Here is a 21,800-nt window from a genome sequence, read left to right on the forward strand (position 1 = left end):
TTTTTTTCCCATTACAAATTTTATTTATTACACTTTTAGTTTGCATACTTAAATAGTAAATGCTTGTTAAAACAGCTTTATAGAAAATACATGAAATTATTCAGGCAATGTAAGAATTTATATCTGTAATAAGATAATTCTCCATTTTGTAGGGGAATAAAGGTGGTGTTGGAGTACGTTTTACCATAGAAAGTACCTCTATATGTTTTCTATGTTCACATCTAGCAGCTCACCAGGATGAATTAGAACGAAGAAATCAGGTTTGCAATTCTTTACTATCACTATTAATATATTTCACAGAAACTAATAGTTTACATCTTTATATCTGCAATTGATATTTATATTAGAAAGAATTTGAAACACATAAGGAAGTGAGTTTTTCAAACAATTTGCAGATATATTAGAAACAGTGCAGTCTCCCCTCTCTCAAAAAATATGTAAAAAATATAAAGGTCTCCTGCGGTTATAATTTGAAAATTTATTAAATTTTGTGCAACCTCTCTAAAATAAGGAGATGTATGATTGTAAATGAGACAACTTTTAAATAAAGATCAAATAAATGTAGATATTAGTAACTGCAGGTCAATGAGAGTCTTCAACAGTTACAACACCAATACAGAATATACCATGCTATAAAAGGCCCTGACATGACCTAATATCAAACAACTCAAAAGAAAAAACCAACAGATTTATGATTAAAAGAAACAAATAAAAACCACTTATGTGTGAAATTCTATACAACTTCTGACATACTTCATAAATTTAGATCAGGGGATGATCTTGTGTATTTATAATGCCAATTTCTATTAATACTGAAATAAATATAACATGTTTATTTAAAATTATCTATTCTTGTTTGTAGGATTATCGAGACATATCATCTAAAATGCGATTCAAACAGTTTGTCCCTCCATTAACTATAGGTGAACATGAGTAAGTATTGTCATTTCTTAAATGCTCTGAGGAAAGTTAAAGATGTTAGAAGTACCTTTTAAATTCTTGAATTCTAGTTAATTTGTAGCTTCTTAAAAAAGAATTATGTAATTTGCAATTTTCATTTTAAGTGAAGAGGTTTGTAAGAACTGCTTAGTTTGCTGTGGGCCATGAATGCTTTTGATTAATAATAAACTCCACATGTTCTTAAGGAAGTTTGCTAATAATTTTAAAATAATAAGCTTTTCATAACACTAGTATATATCGATAGAATGGCTTATAATTATAAATGTAAAAGATTTATAAAAAAGGGGGTGTAAGTGGGCAAATTTTTTAAGGCACTCAAATGGATATAACTAGAGAATTTCAAAAATCTAACAAAAATAATCCAAATCATCATGCGAAGTTCCTTAAATTGTCATGCAGGCCAGTCTTATTGTTGAAGAGAAGTATGTATAGTGTAAAAACTTGAATAACATTAGAAAATATGACTGAAAATAAGATAAATTTTGTGTAGTTGTTTCTGGTAGTATGTTATATGTTTCCACAAGTTTTCTTTCTTTTTCTACGCGATGTAGCATTTTTGTGCTGATGCCGTGTAAATTTAATCTCTTTATTGGTCAGTGTTGAATCAGTGTGTGTGTGTGCATAAATGACTTATTAATCTGATTATATAATTAGTTAAATGACATTGAATAATAATAAAAATTGCCACAAATTGTCTCTTAAAATGTAGAATTTGATGTCAGTTATTTCCCTTTATTTGGTAAAGGTAGTTTATGATAGTGACAACAAAGCGAAATTTTATACACTATACAGAATTGATAACACCCACAACAAACTATTTTATTTAATATATAAAAGAGGACAAACAAGGTGTTAATGGTTGCCACATGGGGAATGAATTTTTTATCTCTGAAAACAAAAGACTAGTGTTTACTAGTAGACATCTACATAGTTTTCTTATTTGGGTTTAACCCAAAAACTGCAATGTTTTGGAATTAACATAATTGAGGGTTATGAGACATCTGCAAACAGTCATTGTTTAATGTTTATTTACTGGCAACAGTAATGGTAGCATTCTTGTCAAGTAGTTCTCATTAAAACTCAATTAAAACTTTCATTTAACTTTTTTTCTAAAACAAGGCAAATGGGATGAAAAATATGGCAGAAAAATTGATGCTTGTTGACCATACATTCTTGTTCATTCTGTTTTTATTTTTCAGGTTAGTTTTCTGGCTTGGTGATTTAAACTATAGACTAAATGATTTAGACATAGATACAGTAAAAGCAATGATCAAGAATTCCAAGTTAAAAGATCTGATGTCTTATGACCAGGTACAAGATATATATAGATAAATACCTTTTTTTTATGCCCCACGATAGTAGAGGGGCATTATGTTTTCTGGTCTGTGTGTCCGTTCGTCCGTCTGTCCCGCCTCAGGTTAAAGTTTTTGGTCAAGGTAGTTTTTGATGAAGTTGAAGTCCAATTGAATTCAAACTCAGTACAGATGTTGCTTATGATATGATCTTTCTAATTTTAATGCCAAATTAGAGATTTTACCCCAATTTCACGGCCCACTGAACATAGAAAATGATAATGCGAGTGGGGCATTCGTGTACTGAGGACACATTCTTGTTTATTGTGTTACAAAGTTCAGTTACCTGAAAACAATCAAGCAATTAAGTTTCGTATTGGTAAAAGAGAGATATAAGAAATAACTGGTATTCAAAAAGTTGGAGAAATGATTTGACATTTTTTTTATGAATGCAAATGATTTCATATTACCAGTAGTAAGTGTTATACCTTTATTGTAAAGATTACCTCTTTAAGTTATGCTATCTCGCTACCAGCTACTAAGTTTATAAGGATACATAATTTGAATATGAAAACCTTATAAGATTGACCAGCATCAATGACCTCTTTATAAAGAAATGTCTATACTGTGAAGAGATTTACTTTCACAGAGTTTACATTTCAGGATTTCAAAGTAAAAAAAAAAATATGAGGTTTTATTTTTAGATATATCTTATCCTTGATGAATTTTCATAACATGAATAGATTCTACATTTCTCCAAAATGGTCAACATTTAGGTTTAGACTGTGGTTTTAGTTTTTGTATACATAAATAACTTGGTCAAAGTATAACTGAATTTGGTGAAAATTGAAAAGAAGTGTTTTCATGATCAAACAAAGGTATTTTGTGCCAAATTTTGAAAACTTTTTTTTCTATATTTTACCATTAAATGGTATCTTTTAACATTTTAAATCATTTAGGTACAATCTAAGGTTTCAGATTTTCAGACATCAATAACTTTGCCAAACCTTTATGGATTTTACTAATTAATGTTTATTTTCGTAAAGAAAACCTTTAGATACAGCTTAGGATAAAGTTTATTAGACATCAATAACAATGTTCAACTTTCATAAACTTACATGAAGCTTTGACACCAGCCTTTTAAGGAAAATCATCACAAAACAGGTAGAAATCAACAAAGAAATGTAATCATATATATATTGTTTTCCAGCTTCATAGGCAGTTGGGAAGAACAGAAGTATTTAAAGGTTACTCTGAAGCTGAAGTAACATTTCAACCCACATATAAATATGACATAAACAGTGACGACTGGGATTCCAGGTAGGTACATAGAATCACTAAGCTATCATTTAATCTAATTATACCAAATATAGTTTTCTCATATTTTGATAAAGAGGAGGAGTTTCTAGTTTTATACATACATGACATACTTTAAGTCAATTTTTAAGACAATATTTATCTCTATGCAATGAATTACTAATGAAGAGGCAGAGGATGATATAGTAGCAGTGGTCAATTATATGTATAAAAGCCTCATTGGATTTCCACTACTTTGTATATATTATAAAAACTTAATATATCAGTCACTTGTGAAGGATCTTACTGTGCATAAGTTGTCTGCAATGAGAAAAAGATTTCTTTAAGAATAAATTTACTTATAACATAAAATGTTTGCAATAAATAAGGCATATCTAGCACAAGTATTTGAAAATTCATGCAGAGTGATTGGTTTATAATACGGCTATTTATCAGTTGCATGTATTTGTAAAGCTCAACGCGTTATAATAATGTATTATGTTTGTTGTTTGGTAGCTGTGGATTAAAATTTACCCCACTGTATTTTTACACGACTGTATAAAGGTATCATAGTTGTTGTCGTCGTCTGCGTCGTTCGAAGTCATATTTAGTTTCCCAACAATAACTTAAGTTTTAGTGAATGGATCTTTATAAATTTGTACCAGAAGATTCAGTACCACTAAAAGAAGACTGGTATTGACTTTGGAGATTATGGTCCCCAACAGTTTTTGGAAAGTTTGCTATAGCTTGCTATTGCTACTTTCCATAGCCGTCGGCCTCAAACTTATGGTGACAGATTATCGCCATTTATTCTGATCCAAGATAATTTAGTACTAGTACTAGTGTTTGAATTCTGATTCTTGGAAGGTTCTTTTAAAATTTTGAGTAACTTCTCATTTGACTGAAAAGATAACAGCTTTAATAAAAAAAAGAATTGAATGTTCAACAACGATTCAGATGAATTTAACTTCATTTTGAAAATGAGTATCTCAAACACTACTTCGCGGATCCGCCATACGTTGAAGAGAAAATCACAAGAAATCTACGCCAGATTGTGTCAGTTTCATTCATGAAAATTTAATGAATGAACATTTTCCTCTCTACTTTTACCTGTTTACTATGAACGTACGTAAACGTGGTAAAAGCCCGAGAGAATCGAAAAAAATCGGGAATGAGGTGACGAAGCCGTCGGATAATTGACAAGTGATAATGGTTTGTTATAACAAAACACAGGTGATAGAATATAAAATACTCGATTATTATATGTCTAATGTCTCAGTAATGGACGAGTACAGGTAAATACGGTACCGGCTTTCATAAAAAAAAATCTATTTAAACATCGATCGATAGGTTTTTGATGCAAAAAATCATTTGAAAACTTTTAATTCCGTTATTTAAATACATTCCAATGTGGATATAACAAGAGCCTTCACTCGTTCAGCATGCTCAAGTGGATCAAACTGACAACAGAAAAACATTGACCCAACGTCAATTCTTCTTCGGTCTTCTTCCAATAATTTACATCATACCACCTCTGGTGTATTATCGCAAATTCTTATCATATAGCATCCATATTAAAAGCAACCGAGTCAGCATCTTCTTCTTAGAATAACATAGGTCAGGGTATGAGCATTTTCACCTCAAAATTTATATAGATTACAGACAAACACGTGCATAGCATGCCCTATTTAAATAGACTTGCTTTGTCATCCAAACACAGAGGCAATGATTACCATAATCAGAGACATATAATAATGTATTATATGTCTCTGCCATAATATATCAAACGAATGGCTTACAACAAAAATTTTATGAATCTAGCGTATATAAACTTTTATTCCTGTGGTCATACTGCTGTTGTTATGCTCCCACCATATTGAGTTTTATCCTTGTTCTGTAAGTATGTACTACATTCTTCCCTTACTTATAAGTACCTCCGTATATATCCCAAAATTCGTTTCTGTTCTCTTACTTAGTTTGCCTGAACCAAATTGTATGAAACTGATACGCAATGCTTATAACCACAATTCACAAGTCAAGTTTGAATTTTAGTTGCGTAACTTTTACCATTCTAGTGTTTAATGCTACTTTACAAAAAGAAAAGTTGCTGTAAATTTAAGCTTCTGTTCTCTAAGTATAGTTTGTCTTAACCAAATGTTATGAAACTTATACACAATTCTCATTACCACAAACACTGATCAAGTTTGCATTTTGGTGGATTTAATTTTACTGCTCTAGGGTTGTGCCTTGTTACAAATGAAACCAGATGCTCTGCAGGGCACAGCTTTATACGACTGCAGAAGTCGAACCCTAAACAGTTGGGACAAGTATGGACACAACATTCAAGCTTGATACAGCTCTGAAATTGGATTGCGATCAAATTGTTGACATAACATATTGTTTTCTGACACAAAACAAATGTCAAGATCTTACAATTCTATTGCGCAATACTGTATAATTAGAATGAATACACAATGTTTATTAACCCATTAATCAGATCAAGTAAAAAATGTGGTAGTGTCACATTTACAGTTCTTGAGTTTATAACGTTAATTCTAGCGAGGGCATCATTTGAGTCCCATGGACATGTTCCCTATTTTTGATGAAAGCCTTTAATATAAATTCACTTTCTTTACAGTTGTAATGATTTAAATTACTGTAATTGTCTTTTTTATAAGTAAGCATGCAGTATTTTTTTGCAAAGAACCAATGCTATCCAAAAGAGTTCAAAGAATGAAAATGTATTGGCCACAATAAAGGTCGTCAATTATGAGAGATGTTTGTACCATATACATGTATAAAGCTTAAAAAGACCCCAATATGAAACATGTGGAACAATTTAATAAAAACTTACGTGTTAATTTAGTAAAAACAAATATGAAGGCCCTAAACCAATAGAAAAATACTAATTCACAGGCCCTTGAAGTTGACATGGCATGGGTAATTTTAAAAAGAAATTAACAGAGCTTTCTGCATGTATATTTCATTAGTTTAGATCTACAGTTTAAGGTTTTAATCATGAGAAAATATCAAAACTTTTGATAAACATAAAAAAAGTGATTTTTGATAATTACTGACGAGACAATGGTTTAGTTTAAAACATCAAAGCTGTGATGAAATACATATTTTAAAATAATACATGTCTATAACCCTTTTGGAATAAAAAGTAAAAACACAAAAATACCGAACTCCGAGGAAAATTCAAAAGGAAAATCCAAAATCAAAAGGAATAATACACAGCTACAGTTGCAAACTTTCCAGAGGTGCTATCCAGCACTTTGATTGAATTAAGGGCCAAAAAGGGGCCCTGAAATAAACATATTTGAAGTTTTCAAACAATAACTTGTGTTTAAGTGTATGAATCTCTCTGAAATTATACCACAAGTTTCCATACCATAAAGGGATAGTTAGTATTGACTTTGGGGGGTTATGGCTCAAAATGTTTTGGAATTGGGGGCAAAAAAAGGAGAAAAACTAGGTTTTTCTGGTCAATGGATATTGAATTAAGACAATTTGAAAGCAGTGTAAAGTAGGTTATTCAAAAACATTTAACATACAATGTTGGGTATGAACGGATTAACCTCCCTTACACTACTTGAAAATTATGTATAAAGAAATGTCAGGTTTTGGACCAATTGCAATTGGGGGGTGGTAGTATTTTTCAAATTTCAAGTTTTTGAAAAATTTGAAGAAGAAATCTTTAATTGCACAATATTGTGCAATAGATTTGTAAGATCTTGACATTTGTTTTGTGTAAGAAACCCATATTATGTCAAAAATTTGATTACAATCCAAATTCAGAGCAGTATCATGCTTGAATATTGTGTCCGTACTTGCCCCAACTGTTCAGGGTTATGCTTTTGCGGTTGTATAAAGCTGCACCCTGTGGAGCACCTGGTTAATTAATGAATAGTGAATTAAATAAATAGTATTTGCTAACCATCATAAATGTTTTCATCCTGTTGATTTTTTGTTAATTCATTTAATGAAATATATATGTACACTCTTCCATCAGCATATGTTGTGGCTGCGATATTTGTTATTTTAAGTTCATGAATGTTTTCATGGCCTCTTCTAAAAGAATACAACACCAGGTTAAAATGAGAACTTTTCCCTGAAGTTTAACATTGTTATTTACATCAAACTATTCATACAATTTCTTCAATTGTGACAATCCAATTGGTGGTGGGGGTGGGAGAGGATTTAATGGTTAATTACTCGTTGTTGCTAATAGATAAGTGTTTGCTGATACCATGTTTGAATATAAATATTTCACTGTTTTTTGTTTAAGCCTCTGCAAAAATCTATACAAAATACGGTCCAATTCCTTGTTATGCAAATTCTTGAATCTTCAGATAGATTTTCCTCTTGTAAATATGATTGAAAAACCTTGCACTAAAATCTTGTTTGTCAAGTATTATAAGAGACCTTTTGTATAAATATAAAAATCTTCTTAATTTCCTAAATTTTTAACAAATAACAGTGTTTTTGAGGAGCTACTTCTGCTTATCCTGCCATACTTTGTTGCAGGAAAATAAATTGTTGTCTACTAGAGTGTAGTAAAATAATGAGAAGAGCACTGACTTGTTCATATTCATTCGGTCTTCCATTAAAAACCGAGTTTTAAACAACCCTTAAATAGTTCATAAGAGTTCTGTTTTTATATTAAGGTACATGAATACTATTCCAACTTAAAAGTAAAAAAGTTTAAATGTTTCAGCAGCCTAGTTTACAGACTAGTTTATACAATCATTTTTAAATATTTGTAGATATACAAATCATACAAACATTATAATGATGTAAACTTTTTAACTCTTCTGGTCTAAAGGCCAATGTGAGCTTCTACCAAAGTATGTTGTCCTCATACGTTCATTAACTAGTATAAAGATCATCACCTCTAACAAACCTAGCCACAATTATTATGAGGGTATCTAACAGGTCAGGTGACATTTTTAATTTTGTCAGTTGTCTTGATAGAGGAGTTACTGCCCTTAAAAAATGAAAAAGCAATACTGCATACATGTGAACCTCCCGACGGGAGTACAAAACTCCCGTTTTCAGGGGTCTCCTCCCGTCCTCCCGTTTAGGAGAAAAAACTCCCGTGTATGAAATATTTCATGAATGAAAATTTTCAGACGCCATATTTGACCATTTCTTACTACTGTCCGGGTGTAATTGACACCTGTGTTAAATTTTACCTGAACATCAAAGAAGATGTATAATTAATTGGCTTCACTTGAAAGCTGGGGTGTCAAACATACTGGTAATCAACGATGTTTACCTCTGGCTAACTACCGTTGTGTTATAAAAACCGATGTGTATTGGGAATATTGAAATACATTTTTGTTACTTCCCTTTGTTTTATCCTGTTTTCAGTTATTTTGCTTTTAAAAATGTAAATTGTAAAAAGACTATAAATGATTAATATTTTAATCAAATAATCATAAAAGGATGTTGATTAAATGAATTTAAATGTTTTGGAACAAATAAAAAAATATAAATTTATAAATTATTTTAGCAATCTAGACCTCCTTTCAAGGATTAAATTAAAGTTTATATTATAAATCTGTTTATCAATTATGTGACTGAAATATACAATATGTAAATTTAGACTAATAAAAGTTCTAGTTAGTTTAATTGGGATTATAAAACCTTGGGTTTGAGAATTGAAGATGTTAGAATATATAAGATTTTATTGTGTAAGCTTGAAATAGCCAAACATTTTACAATCTTTAAAAGTCTTTTTAAGTTTTCTACAAATATGACTTTCATAATGCTTAAAAGCCATGCAGTACTACTGTTAGTGTTGTTTTTTTTTTAATTAATTTATGATGTTGCAAACAAACATGTAGAGCTTATTTCTTTCTTATTTGTCTATACATTTACCAGGAGATGGAGACATGAATAAAAATCTATACAGATAAGATAGATAAATATAATGATTTATTTGCAAGCAGTGAACAATCATTTATCAAAAACAAAGCAAAACTAAACAGGAAACAGATTCTTCTTAATATTTTATTTTATTCAAATAGAAAGGCAATAAGGGTACTTTAAACATATTACAATTTGTAGAAAAAACACAATTTCTACTTCATACGGTTACATTTACGACAAAATTTATGTCGATAAAAAACCTCCTGATCTGAGTTCTAATCTCCTGACCAAAATTTCCAAATCTCCTGATCTGAGTTTCACAGTCCATCACATGTATGATACTGGTTCAACAAAATTTTATTGATTTTGTTAACGAATAATGTTATAGTCTATAATGTTATAGACTGTCCATTGATGATGATGTTTATGGATGATATGGACTCTTTAGAGGCTGTAGTTGAAATATAAGGGTTTGTCAGGTTTACTGAACATTGAAATGTGATAGTTCTAGTTGGGATTGATGCCAGGTCACATATTCTTATTAAATAACGAATTTGCTAAAATAATAAATATTAAACTTTGAGCATTTAAGCAATAGATTTTAATGTTGCAATGTAAAGATTACATATAAGTATGCCTAGAGGAGCGAATTATATTTAGGCAATTGGAGGAAACACGAATATTTGTTGATATACTGTGAATTCTTTACTATTCGTGGGATACCAATTTTCATTGATTTCGTTGTTACAGATGAAATGAATAATCAACGAAGTACAAATTTTCTAAAGGCTTGTTATGTAGACCTTGATAAAACCACGAAATCAGCTATTCACAAAAATACAAGGTTTCGTCATTCCACAAAAAATATGTTCCCAGAAAATATTAATGAATCCATAGTAAATTGTCTCAAGTATTATTGATCGAATAATTAAAAACACTCAAAAAATGTATAACCTTGTAAATGGTACAGGTGGCTGTGCTCATTTGATATTTTCCTGTGTTAAAGGGAAAACTGATTGTTTAATGAAATGATTATTTCCTTTATCATTGACTTTTAATAAGTTACGTCCCTCTCAATCATTCCATTGGTTGATAGCATTTGATTTTGTCAGTTTATATGGATGTTGCCTTTTTGTATTCATGGAATTTAGAATTTTTTTTGCAGACATTATTTTCGCTGTAAATTCTTTTCTGGTTCTGCTAGTTTTATCGTTTGAATTGTTTTACTATGCGGTATGGGCTGTGCTCATTGTTGAAGGCTGTACGGTGACCTATAGTTGTTAATTTCTGTGTCATTTTGGTCTCTTGCGAAGAGTTGTCTCATTGGCAATCATACCACATCTTCTTTTTTTATATTGTCCAATTCTTTTAGTCTCTATAACTTTGGAAGGAGACTCCTGATATATTATGTTAAGGTGTTCAACTATAGGACAGGATGGTTTATCATCATGATGTTCATGTCACTTTGGCACTTTTGTCTTCAAGGTCAAATTTTTGTTTTTTTTTGTTTGTAACATTTTCTTATTCAGGTTATATATATTTTTTTTTTATCCTTTTGATGTTTGGCATTACCTGAAGACCTTAACCTTTGATGTCAAGATCAAATATTATTAGTACAACAAGACCATATTTTTCTTTTTGCCTTACAAAACCTTTCTATTTCCTTAGCCTTTGTTGCTTAGACCCACACCCAGTTTTTAGATATCAAAGAAACTGTTTAGATTTTCCCCCACAAGACCATATATATTCTTAATTTCATATTGATAAACTTTGTTCACCATACTAAAGTGTTATTCTTGGGTCATGCAATAAAACTTCAATATTATGAAAGCAGTTCAGATTCTAATCCCTAAACTACGTATGTTTAATACTTTCATTTGTTCTGACATGAAATACTAATACATCAATGTATTCTTTCGTAGGGTCATATTAAAACACCCTAATATCAGTAGTCAAAGATATCTTGTTCCCCTCCCTTAGAATTTTTATGCCCCACCTACGATAGTAGAGGGGCATTATGTTTTCTGGTCTGTGCCTCCGTTTGTCCGTCCGTGCGTCCGTTCGTCCTGCTCAGGTTAAAGTTTTTAGTCAAGGTAGTTTTTGATGAAGTTGAAGTTCAATCAACTTGAAACTTACTACACATGTTCCCCCAATATGCCATGATATGATCTTTCTAATTTTAATGCCAAATTATAGTTTTGACCCCAATTTCATGGTCCACTGAACATAGAAAATGATAGTGCGAAGCTCAGGTTAAAGTTTTTTGGTCAAGGTCGTTTTTGATGAAGTTAAAGTCCAATCAACTTGAAACTTAGTATACATGTTCCCTATGACATGATCTTTCTAAATTTAATTCCAAATTTAAGTATTGACCCCAATTTTACGGTCCATTGAACATGGAAAGTTATAGTGTGAGTGGAGCATCCGTGTACTATGGACACATTCTTGTTATATTTTAAATGCCACGACTATCATAGGTGAAGGAGATTTCAAGTTTAAGCCCAGGTTCACACTAGTTATAATTGTTTGATATTGTTTCCAAAAGATATTTTGTACAGTTTTGATGAATTGTAAAAAAGTCCAGTTTTATAATCTTTCCCTGAGTTTATCATGCCAGTGCAAAAGTTATTTCCCTGTTAACATTAAAATTCTATGATTCATGAATTAACTGATGATTCTAATGCATTTTTAAAAATGTCAACCAAAAAGATAAAAGTGTTTGTGTTTTGTAGAAAAAAATAAGAACTGTCTTAGTACTTGCTAATTTTAAAACATCTGATATGAACAAGCAAACTATCCAAGAAGAAGCCCTCCTAATTCCTGAATGTGTATTATGATATTTTATTAAAAGTACAGGGATTACCTACCATCATGGGAACCCCCATACCCCATAACCCCCCTCCTCCCAAACCCACCCACTGCCTCACTACCTATTAGTAGTGCAAGGGTTTGGGGAAACTCTAATGGGTACCCTAGCTAATTTAGCACATTGTTTGTAGTAGTTTATATATCTACATACAGAGTTTCAAAATGCAGCCAAAGTACCAGATGAGTATACTGTCTCTAGACATGAGAAGTTTTTATTACCCCAGTTTTAGTTAATATTGCCTGTCTTAGTTTTTGAAATTCTAAATTTTATGTACTAAATGTATATATCCCTCATGTTTTACCTCAAATATTTGTAAGTGATTTATAAAAATGGAAAGTTTTGATTATTTCCTGTGATTTACATTTATTTTAAGTAGACTAGGAAGTATTGTTTATAAATATATATTTTTTCATGATAAAATCTAATGAAACAATAAATCTATAACACAGCCATACTTTATACCAGTACTTAAGGTCAGTTCATGCTTACAGCTTATATGTAACATTATACATATTTTTGTAATGATATTCTCTGAGCTCTGTAGATAGCTGTTTAATAAAAAAAAAAAACAGGACAAAAAGAATAATTAAGATATTCATTCTGTAATCGGATGTATTTATTTCTGTATTTAGTAAATAATTATGTAATACCATAGGAATATATAATTATGTAATACCACAGGAATATATAATTATGTAATACCACAGGAATATATATCTATGGTGTCAAGTTCTGATATTGAAAGTTCTCATAGAGAAATTGTAGTTCATCAGAAACCTTGATAATATTTACTTTAACTGTGGACAAATAAAATAGTAAATAGATAATTTCATGCATAAATAATAATTGTTCAAGGTCACTTTCAAAACTTATCATTTGACATGTTTCAAGTAGCTAAAAATGGAAACAATATCCTCCTGATATACATTTTATACATTATTGATCTTAGACTAGTTCAGATACAAACAGCTAGAATTTGGTGCCAACTCTGCGTATGAGTAAAGTGGGGATGAATTGTTTGTAAAGGTGAAAACAGTGCCAAGCTTAACAAGGTCAAATTTTTTTGACGATTTCATGCCAAAAAAATATTAGTTTTTTTCATAAAAGAGGGGAAAAATTGTCACCCTCTATGCCCAACCCACACCTGTATCGGCTACTTAGAGTCGGAGTCTTTGCTAATTTGTCAAAAGATAGAACTTGCCTTAGAAGACAGTCCTTTACTTGTTTATATGAAAAAAGTGAGAAGGAAGTATTTATAACTATTAAATTACAGTAATTCAACTTTTGATACTGTAACTTCATAGCTTTTTGGATAGGTTTCATAAAATTTCTCATTTTCTATTTTGTAAGTATTATTTGTTATGCAGCATCTCCTTAAACCCTAATAACTGTAAAATGAAATTATAAATATATTATTTTTGTCAACTTTTCAATAGTCTCTATCAGTCCACTAAGATATTACTAAATTTACTTGATTTGGAGTTATAGATTATTTTCTACATTTTTTTCAGTGAAAAAAGTCGTCCTCCTGCCTGGTGTGATAGGATTCTGTATAAAGGTGGTGGTATAACCAGTCTGAAGTATCGTTACCATCCTGAACTAAAGATCAGTGACCACAAACCGGTCTCAGATCTATTTGATGTTGAGGTGGGTTTAAATTATTGTTATTTAGCCTAAACAATAAAGTAGAAGCTTCCATGTACCAGAACAGCTGGATTAATCTCTAGCATGACAATACATCAAAATCTTTTTGGAGATGTATTTATATAAATCTTTGGGCATAGTTCTTTTTACACCGTACATTAAACATTTTTTTACTGAAATTATTTTAAAATTATAGATGTTAGGTGAGAAAGATAAACTGCCTTGGGAGCCTCTAGTTTAAATAAACATTATCAAATGAAGATAATGCATAAAATAATATAGATAACATATTGTTTATCATTATTGCACTGTAATGCCGGTCATTTGTTGTATTATTTGTACTTACTGTTTGTTTACTTTCATTCATAAATAATTCATGGGAACTATTTCTATTATGGGGTAGAAATCAGTTAAATTGTAAGTTGAATTTTGCATTATTTTCTAAGTAAGCAATTTTCTGAATGAAATTTAAATTACCAATAGTATTTGTATCATCTCCCTAAAAAAAGTCAACTTTTAAAGTTTGTAATGAGGTATAGAATCAGTGCTATAAATAGATATTTACCGTAGTTGGTTTAGAAAATTCAAAACTAATTTTCATGGGGATTATTATGAGCCCACCTTCTTGTCCATTGACTTTAAACTTTTGCAAAGTTTACATGTGTAAGTGTAGATATGATGAAGAATACAGTTATGGCTTTATACAGTGTTGCCATTTTATTTTCAACATTTGCACTTTTGAAAAAAAGGTACATCTTTATTCCAATGATATCTTTTTAAAAAACAGTTTGATTAAAAGCCTGCCGTCAAAGCCTGTTGGTGTCTGTCAGCAGTTGTTATCATTTGCAGAAAGAAAAACTGTTCTAGATTTCTAAAAGATGTAAAATTTCTTTCTTGAATGATGTTTTACTTTGCTTTTGTATTAATGCAAAACTTAATACTTAGATTTCTGTCAATGACATTTTTAATACATAGATATTTTGAACTTTTCTTCTTTGGACAATTTTCCATATTGTATTTATTGCAAACAAGAAGCTTTAAGGTGTGCAGACACTAATGAAAAATTCTATGCTGATAAAACAAATCTATGAGTTTCAAATGCTAATCCTTATGTCCCACCAACAATAGTGATATTAGTAGGGGCATTATGTTTTCTGGTCTGGGTGTCTGTTTGTTTGTTCGTTCTTTTGTCAGGCCATCCCTCTGTCTGTCCCGCTTCAGGTTACAGATTTGGGTCAAGGTAGTTTTTGATGAAGTTGAAGTCCAATCAACTTAAACTTAGTACGCATGTTCCCTATGATATGAGCTTTTTAATAGTAATGCCAAATTAGAGTTTCACAGTCCACTGAACATAGAAAACGATAGTGCAAGTGGGGAATCCATGTACTATGGACACATTCTTGGTTTTTTTATTTATCTAAATGAGATAACAAAGATAAAGTATTTTAATAGAGTTTGAGATTTTAAATTCCCAGAATTTTATCTAAATGAGTTTAAAATAGATTTGACTCAATATTTGGTTGATTACAAAATATAGTCTTTCAGGATAGTTACTGTAAAAAAGTTGCAAGATTTACCTAGTATTTTATTATTTGAAAACTTTGAACTATCTATAGTGGATGTATATTGTAAACAAGTTTAAGTGGTAGAACCTGTTATATCTGTGTTGTATCTTTTATAGGTGAGAGTGGTAGATGAAGAGAAATCTAGGAAAGTTTATGAAGATATAATGAAACAGTTAGACAGACTGGAGAATGATTATCTGCCTCAAGTTAAACTTGATAAAACAGAGGTAATATATCATATTTTTGAATATTTGTGGCAAAAATGTTGAACTGATCAGCTGGAAAAGTTTTATAAATAAGACAGCATGTCGAAAATTGTCAGACAACTGCTTTCAATGAAGTCTAAACATATTTTATTGCTTTTTGCTGAAAATGCTACATATTTCATTAGTTCTGAAATCCAAAATGATTTGATATCTGGTCTGAAACTTTGTAATGCTCAATTGTATTTGGTACAATATTTTCAGATTTGCCGGCCTGTCACAACAACTATTTGTATTTTATGTGCCTTAATACTGTTATTTTTCATTTCAGATTATATTAAATGATGTCAAATTTATAGACACCAAAGAAGACATATTAACAATAACAAATTCTGGTCAGGTGAGTTATAATTTTGTTTACCTTTTCTTTCAAAACAGATACTATGAGTTCATTATTTTTTGTTGGGTACCAATTATGTTGATTTTGTGGGTACAGCAGAACCACAAATGAAAATGTTCCATGAATTACAAATTTTCTTTAGGCTTGTATGCATGCCTCAGGAAAACCACAAATTTTTTATAAATATCCATGAAATTCAAAGTTTTCCTCAATCTGTGAAAAATGATATCCACTAAAATAAATGACTCCACAGTACCCAAACCAGAAATTTATATTGAATATGAATTTTTATATAGAAAACTGAAAGATGGAAACAATTAACTTTTAAACAATGTTTGTTTTCCTGTTGAACAACAATAATTTGTGTTGAGTATGGAAATGTTTAAATAAGGATTTTTATTCAGTTTGTTAGATAAACATATATATAATTGTTTTATTATTCTGTAGAACCTTTACCAACAGTTTATACAGCAGTACCATACTATGTTTATTTTGCAGGTTCCTGTGAATTTTGAATTTATACAGAAGCTTGATGAACCTAGTTATTGTAAACCATGGATGATGGCGTCTCCATCTAAGGCTGTGATAACGCCAGGTGAGATTTTAAACAAACAAAGCTATCTGTAACAGTTATATAAGACAGATGCAACACTTTAGATTTAGGCACCAATTTACTCTTTAAAATATCTTTCAATTTTTATATTTCGTTGCACCACTTAGAGTGAGTTCCAGTACTGTTACTATTCAAATATCTCTCTTGAAATGTTGAAATAATTGCATTTATTTTGCAGGAAAAAGTTGTGAAATAAACATATCTGTGTATGTGGACAAGAAAAGTGCCGCTGTACTGAACAGTGGGGAAGATAAATTAGAGGATATACTTGTTCTACATCTGAATGGTGGAAAAGATTTCTTCATATCCTTTTAAGTCTACCTTTAAAATATACATTTAAAATAAGAATTTGTGGTATTATTTCCAATGAGACAACTTTCCAGCAGAGACTGAATGACATAGAAGTTGACAACTGTAGGTCACTGCATGGCCTTCATCAATGAGCAAAGCCCTTACTGCCTAGTCAGCTTTAAAAGGCCCTGAAATGACAAATATAGGACAATTCAATAAAAAAAACCAGCAGCCAGATTATATACAAAACATTTTTGGTTGCTGTTTTATTGTTAATGAAGAAGATGAATTTAGAATATTCAACATTTGAATTGTAATCATTTGCTTGAAAAAAAAACTTGAAATGAATTACATAATATAATTCTTAAAGACAAGTTTCTCCTTCACCTACATTACATATCAGTGAGTGGTAATTATATTGCTAGTAGTTTTGGAAGTTCTCTGGAGGCTTTGATACAGATGCATGGTCCAGTCAGAGAAATACCTACCGCTCAGCTTGTAGAAATTGTAAGTTTTATTGGAATTTGAAAGATGGGTAACTTGTTCATAATGGCAAATCCCTTCTGTTTGTACTTTATATAACCACAGTCTGTAGAGTGAAAGATCTGTTTTGCATTTGCACCGATCTGCATTTCATTTGCGCCGATTTTTTTTTCCATTTGCTCTGATTTTTTTACAGGTAAATTACAGGTGAAATGATATAAGAAGATGTGGTATGAGTGCCAATGAGACAACTCTCCATCCCAGTAATTTTATTTTTATTTATCATTGAAGACCACTTCCATTGTACATATGTTATGAATTGTCAATCATAACATGTATATAACTGTTGTCTCCTGCTTAAAATCAAGAAGTAAAAACCTAAGATAAAGGCACTTTGTTTAAACTAAAATGACGAATTAAAAATATATGTACAGCATTCAAATTCATAAATTTGTTCCTGCCGAGTATGTATAGGCAACACATCTAATATATTCCTTTCTTATGATTTCGTCTCTTCTATATTTGGTCTAATTGTCGATAACGTGAATCAGTCATAGATTTCATTTAGGGAAAGGAATGCATGGTAACCTGAAACATTGGGATAGCCATTTACCAACTGCAATGTCACTTGATTTGTCTTTATACTCAGTGATAAGCCAATGTAAAAGTATGAACTTAACGGTAACTTACCTGTAAATCCAATTAGGAGAAAATATAAAATCGGCGCAAAGGAAAAAAATGAAAATTTTCAAATTCGGCGCAAATGTCATACGCCCAAATAATAGCTTATTTGATTGTTTGTTTTAAATGAAAGAAAACCTCTTGATTAAGGAGATATTGAAAGTTGAATCACACTAATTGACTGAATGCATGTTAATTAATATTTTTTAAGAAACTTTTAAAGGCTAGTGCTTAGTTAACAAATATAGATATTATGCACCCAGATAATTCTTTATGTGATAGACTAACTTACATGTACAGTATGGTTGGAAAAAAATAGGACACACTTATTTCTCATTGTTTTAAAATTACTTTTATTTTGTAACAGGAACAACCAGGTAGTTTGGTGAAGAGAGATGTACTAAACCAAGGAGGCAGATTGTATGCCATTCCTAAGGAGATATGGAGACTGGTAGATCATTTGTGGCAGTATGGCTGTGATCAGGTTTGTCAAAAGAACAATTTGTATCTTATTTTCCATGTACAACCCTTGCAATATTAAACCAATAACTAGTTAGATACTTCCATCTTTATTTTCTCATTTAATGTTAAACACTGATATATCCAAACTATCTAATAAGGATTAATATGATTTTGAAATTTATTCATATAATATTTTGTACTCAAATGACAGTGCATCATAAGCCTCTAAAGGCTGGTTGGTTTAAATATATACATGTTTATTGACTGCATATGTTTTCAATTGTAATATATTGTATTTCATGTATAGGTACCAAGTTGTATATGTTTCTATATATACAAATATATTTTGTTTTTAGACCCTTCTACAACGAAATTTGTTTGACATGCACACGTATGAAAATTGCGGTTTTTATCCAACGCAGTCATAGGTTTGAACGTAGTTTTCAATTTAGACTCGTTTATATTTTTTGTTTGGGCATGTATCATATTTTCCCTCTGGTTTATATGATCCGTTCATCCTATATATTGACTCTTAAAATTCAAGAGTTAATCTAAAAATGAGGGTACTTTCTCTAAAAATGAGGGTGCTTTTTATATGGCCTTCCAAATACCGTTTCGATCCCTAACATCACTGAAGAGACATTTATTGTCGAAATCCGGATATGGTGTAATAAAGAAATATTGACACCGAATGTTTGTGGCACAACATCCTGTCCACAAGTTAACAATTTTTTTTTTTCTGTGACGTATTAAATTTATAATAAGATCCATTTTGTTACAACCTGTGATCAATTTTATTTGGCAATCGCCAATGGCAGTCAGCAGGGTTAAAGAACATCAGTTGTTGGACCTGTTAGTCAAATGCGTTTTGTTTAAATATACTTTTCGCTCTTTTGGTCTTTTGGAAAATGTTGTTTGTGCTGTTTTTAGACCCTTCTACAATGAAATTTGTTTGACATGCACACGTATAAAAATTGCGGTTTTTAAAGGCAGTGCTTTAAGGCCTGACTTTTAAGTCATGAGGTTCATCTTTTCATACGCAATCTTTGCAGGGGGTCTTTTGGCTAGAAATAGATCCGGAAATGTTCGAATTTCTCCTCTTCTTTTTATGGTATAATATGGTTTTTGTTTCTTTCATTTACATTGGGGACTAAAGAAACGATCAGTGTGTATTGTTCGTTTTTTAGAACTTGTTATTATTGTGTATTTTGCATTATAAGCAGTCAACCTGACTACAAACTATCATTATGTGTATTCCGTGTGGAAAGAGGTCGGGTCAATTTCGAGTGTTATCTGACATCTAAAGATTCTTTAATTAGTTCAGACGTTGATATAACAATGAAAAGTCGACTGAACATGATTATTATTGCATCTTCTATAATTCAAAGCGGAATTCGGTTTATGAACGAGAAACCGTAAAGCGTTTTCAATTTCGGTTCTAGTTATGTATGTTGTCCACGTTTTATCCTGGTTCCCGGTACTACGTTCCGGGTATTAGCTATTTGGTATATTTGATGTGTAACATTACGATCGGGTACCAGCCAATCTACGTGTGTATGTGTACATGATTTCCCGCCAAAATGACACTTCCGGCAAATGACGGATAAAACCTAATCGACGATCCCGGGTCAATGGACAAAGCCAATGCAATGTTACGCGACTCGGGTTCGCATACTTATTTTATTTATTTTGGTAATCGATCTATTTCCGGTATCATGTAATATTTATCGTCATGAACATTGATGTTTTTACTTGCTGAACATTTGTTTCTCTTACATAAATTAAACATCTCTATACGTTTTGAAATTAATGTTATGTTTTTGTTGGATTTGAACTTTGTCTTGTGTATTTTTTTACTTGTCCACGGGCAACCAAGACAAAAATAATTACTTGTCCGGTTGTTCAAATGTACGAGTCGGGCATAGCATTTCCACACCCCTGGTTATAAAACTTTTTTTTCAGGGCATAAACCCACTTTAAAGAGACTTGTCTACTGCCATACCCATCCTATTTTCATGCACCATTTGCAAGCAAGAGACTGAATGGTTTGCAAAATTTAAAATCAGGACGGTGTCCAATTAAAACAAAAGAACTAAACTGGATGAATATTGTAGGAGAAATCTAGAGGAAAGTTTTGATTTGTGAAAATTGGTTTTCCTGAAAAGTCATTCATCCTAGCCTACAGAAAGGAACTATATATTTAACTGTTCACCACCAACTGACGAGCTAATGTTGAGCTTCACATATGGAATACTCAAAAACCAATGTCTATGTTTTCAGCACAGATTTCACAAGTTATGACACAGCTGTGCTTTTTTTTATACTTGTTAAAGAGTTGTATACTAAATTTTATTCTTTTATCAATAAATATATATTGTGTCATTTAAGAACTTGTATTTTGCCAAAAGATGCATACTAGTGAATGAAAGTGGTGCAGTTCATTTTGCTTTGGTATATAGAATTGAATTACAATTGTTCATGTTATTGGAATGCTTATAAAAATAAGGAGATGTGGTACAATTGTAACAGGGTCGATTCTTGGGTCAAGTAATAATAAACTCTGTTTAGGGTTCGGATGATTTATTATACCAGTAGTATAAAAATAAACTCTGAAATAACAATATCACAATTATAAATAACAGATCTATTATAAAACTCAAGTACCCTAAGTTATACATTATCACATATAGTTATGGTAAAAATACAATGCACTTTAATACTGTGTACTATACTGCGAATACATTTAATAGACAATCAGTGAGCTGATGTCACGTGTACTTTTACTTCTAATTGTGATACACTACACAAGAATGTAACCCTTGACCGTAAATTATATACTATATAGTGTTTACTGGTTTTTGATATTTACTGAGTTTATCAAGCAAAAGTGAATAAGAAATAGGTATAAGCAGTTACAGGTACTACTGTACAATCTCAAACAATGAGAAAAACTCATACCGTATAAAAGAGAATTTCATATTTACAAGCAAGTTTTGTGTTTGCGTTAAATAATTTTCTTCTATTGTTTTAATTGCAAATATGGGAAGTGGTTAAAATGCTAATGAGACAGCTGTTATGGTCACATAGCCTTAATTGAAATTTTCTTTATCATTCATACCGGTAGATTTTGCCTGGAGTTAGAAACATATCTGCCAACTTTTCAA

General features: G+C 30.9%; 1 protein-coding gene across 4 annotated transcripts in view; it reads left to right on the forward strand.

The window, feature by feature from the left end:
* Nucleotides 1-21,800, forward strand: part of LOC134687650 (inositol polyphosphate 5-phosphatase OCRL-like) — a 64,018-nt gene that overhangs the window by 20,149 nt on the left and 22,069 nt on the right. For all 4 annotated transcript variants that reach the window (XM_063548105.1, XM_063548107.1, XM_063548108.1 and 1 more), the window contains 11 exons: nucleotides 153-260; nucleotides 863-933; nucleotides 2,160-2,271; nucleotides 3,463-3,572; nucleotides 13,806-13,941; nucleotides 15,620-15,730; nucleotides 16,038-16,106; nucleotides 16,605-16,701; nucleotides 16,898-17,021; nucleotides 17,406-17,517; nucleotides 18,542-18,658. In XM_063548105.1, the coding sequence (XP_063404175.1) occupies nucleotides 153-260; nucleotides 863-933; nucleotides 2,160-2,271; nucleotides 3,463-3,572; nucleotides 13,806-13,941; nucleotides 15,620-15,730; nucleotides 16,038-16,106; nucleotides 16,605-16,701; nucleotides 16,898-17,021; nucleotides 17,406-17,517; nucleotides 18,542-18,658 (1,167 nt within the window). The remainder of the gene's footprint in view (nucleotides 1-152; nucleotides 261-862; nucleotides 934-2,159; nucleotides 2,272-3,462; nucleotides 3,573-13,805; nucleotides 13,942-15,619; nucleotides 15,731-16,037; nucleotides 16,107-16,604; nucleotides 16,702-16,897; nucleotides 17,022-17,405; nucleotides 17,518-18,541; nucleotides 18,659-21,800) is intronic.

The sequence above is a fragment of the Mytilus trossulus genome, chromosome 10 (assembly GCF_036588685.1).
Source record: "Mytilus trossulus isolate FHL-02 chromosome 10, PNRI_Mtr1.1.1.hap1, whole genome shotgun sequence".
Taxonomy (NCBI): Eukaryota; Metazoa; Mollusca; class Bivalvia; order Mytilida; family Mytilidae; genus Mytilus; species Mytilus trossulus.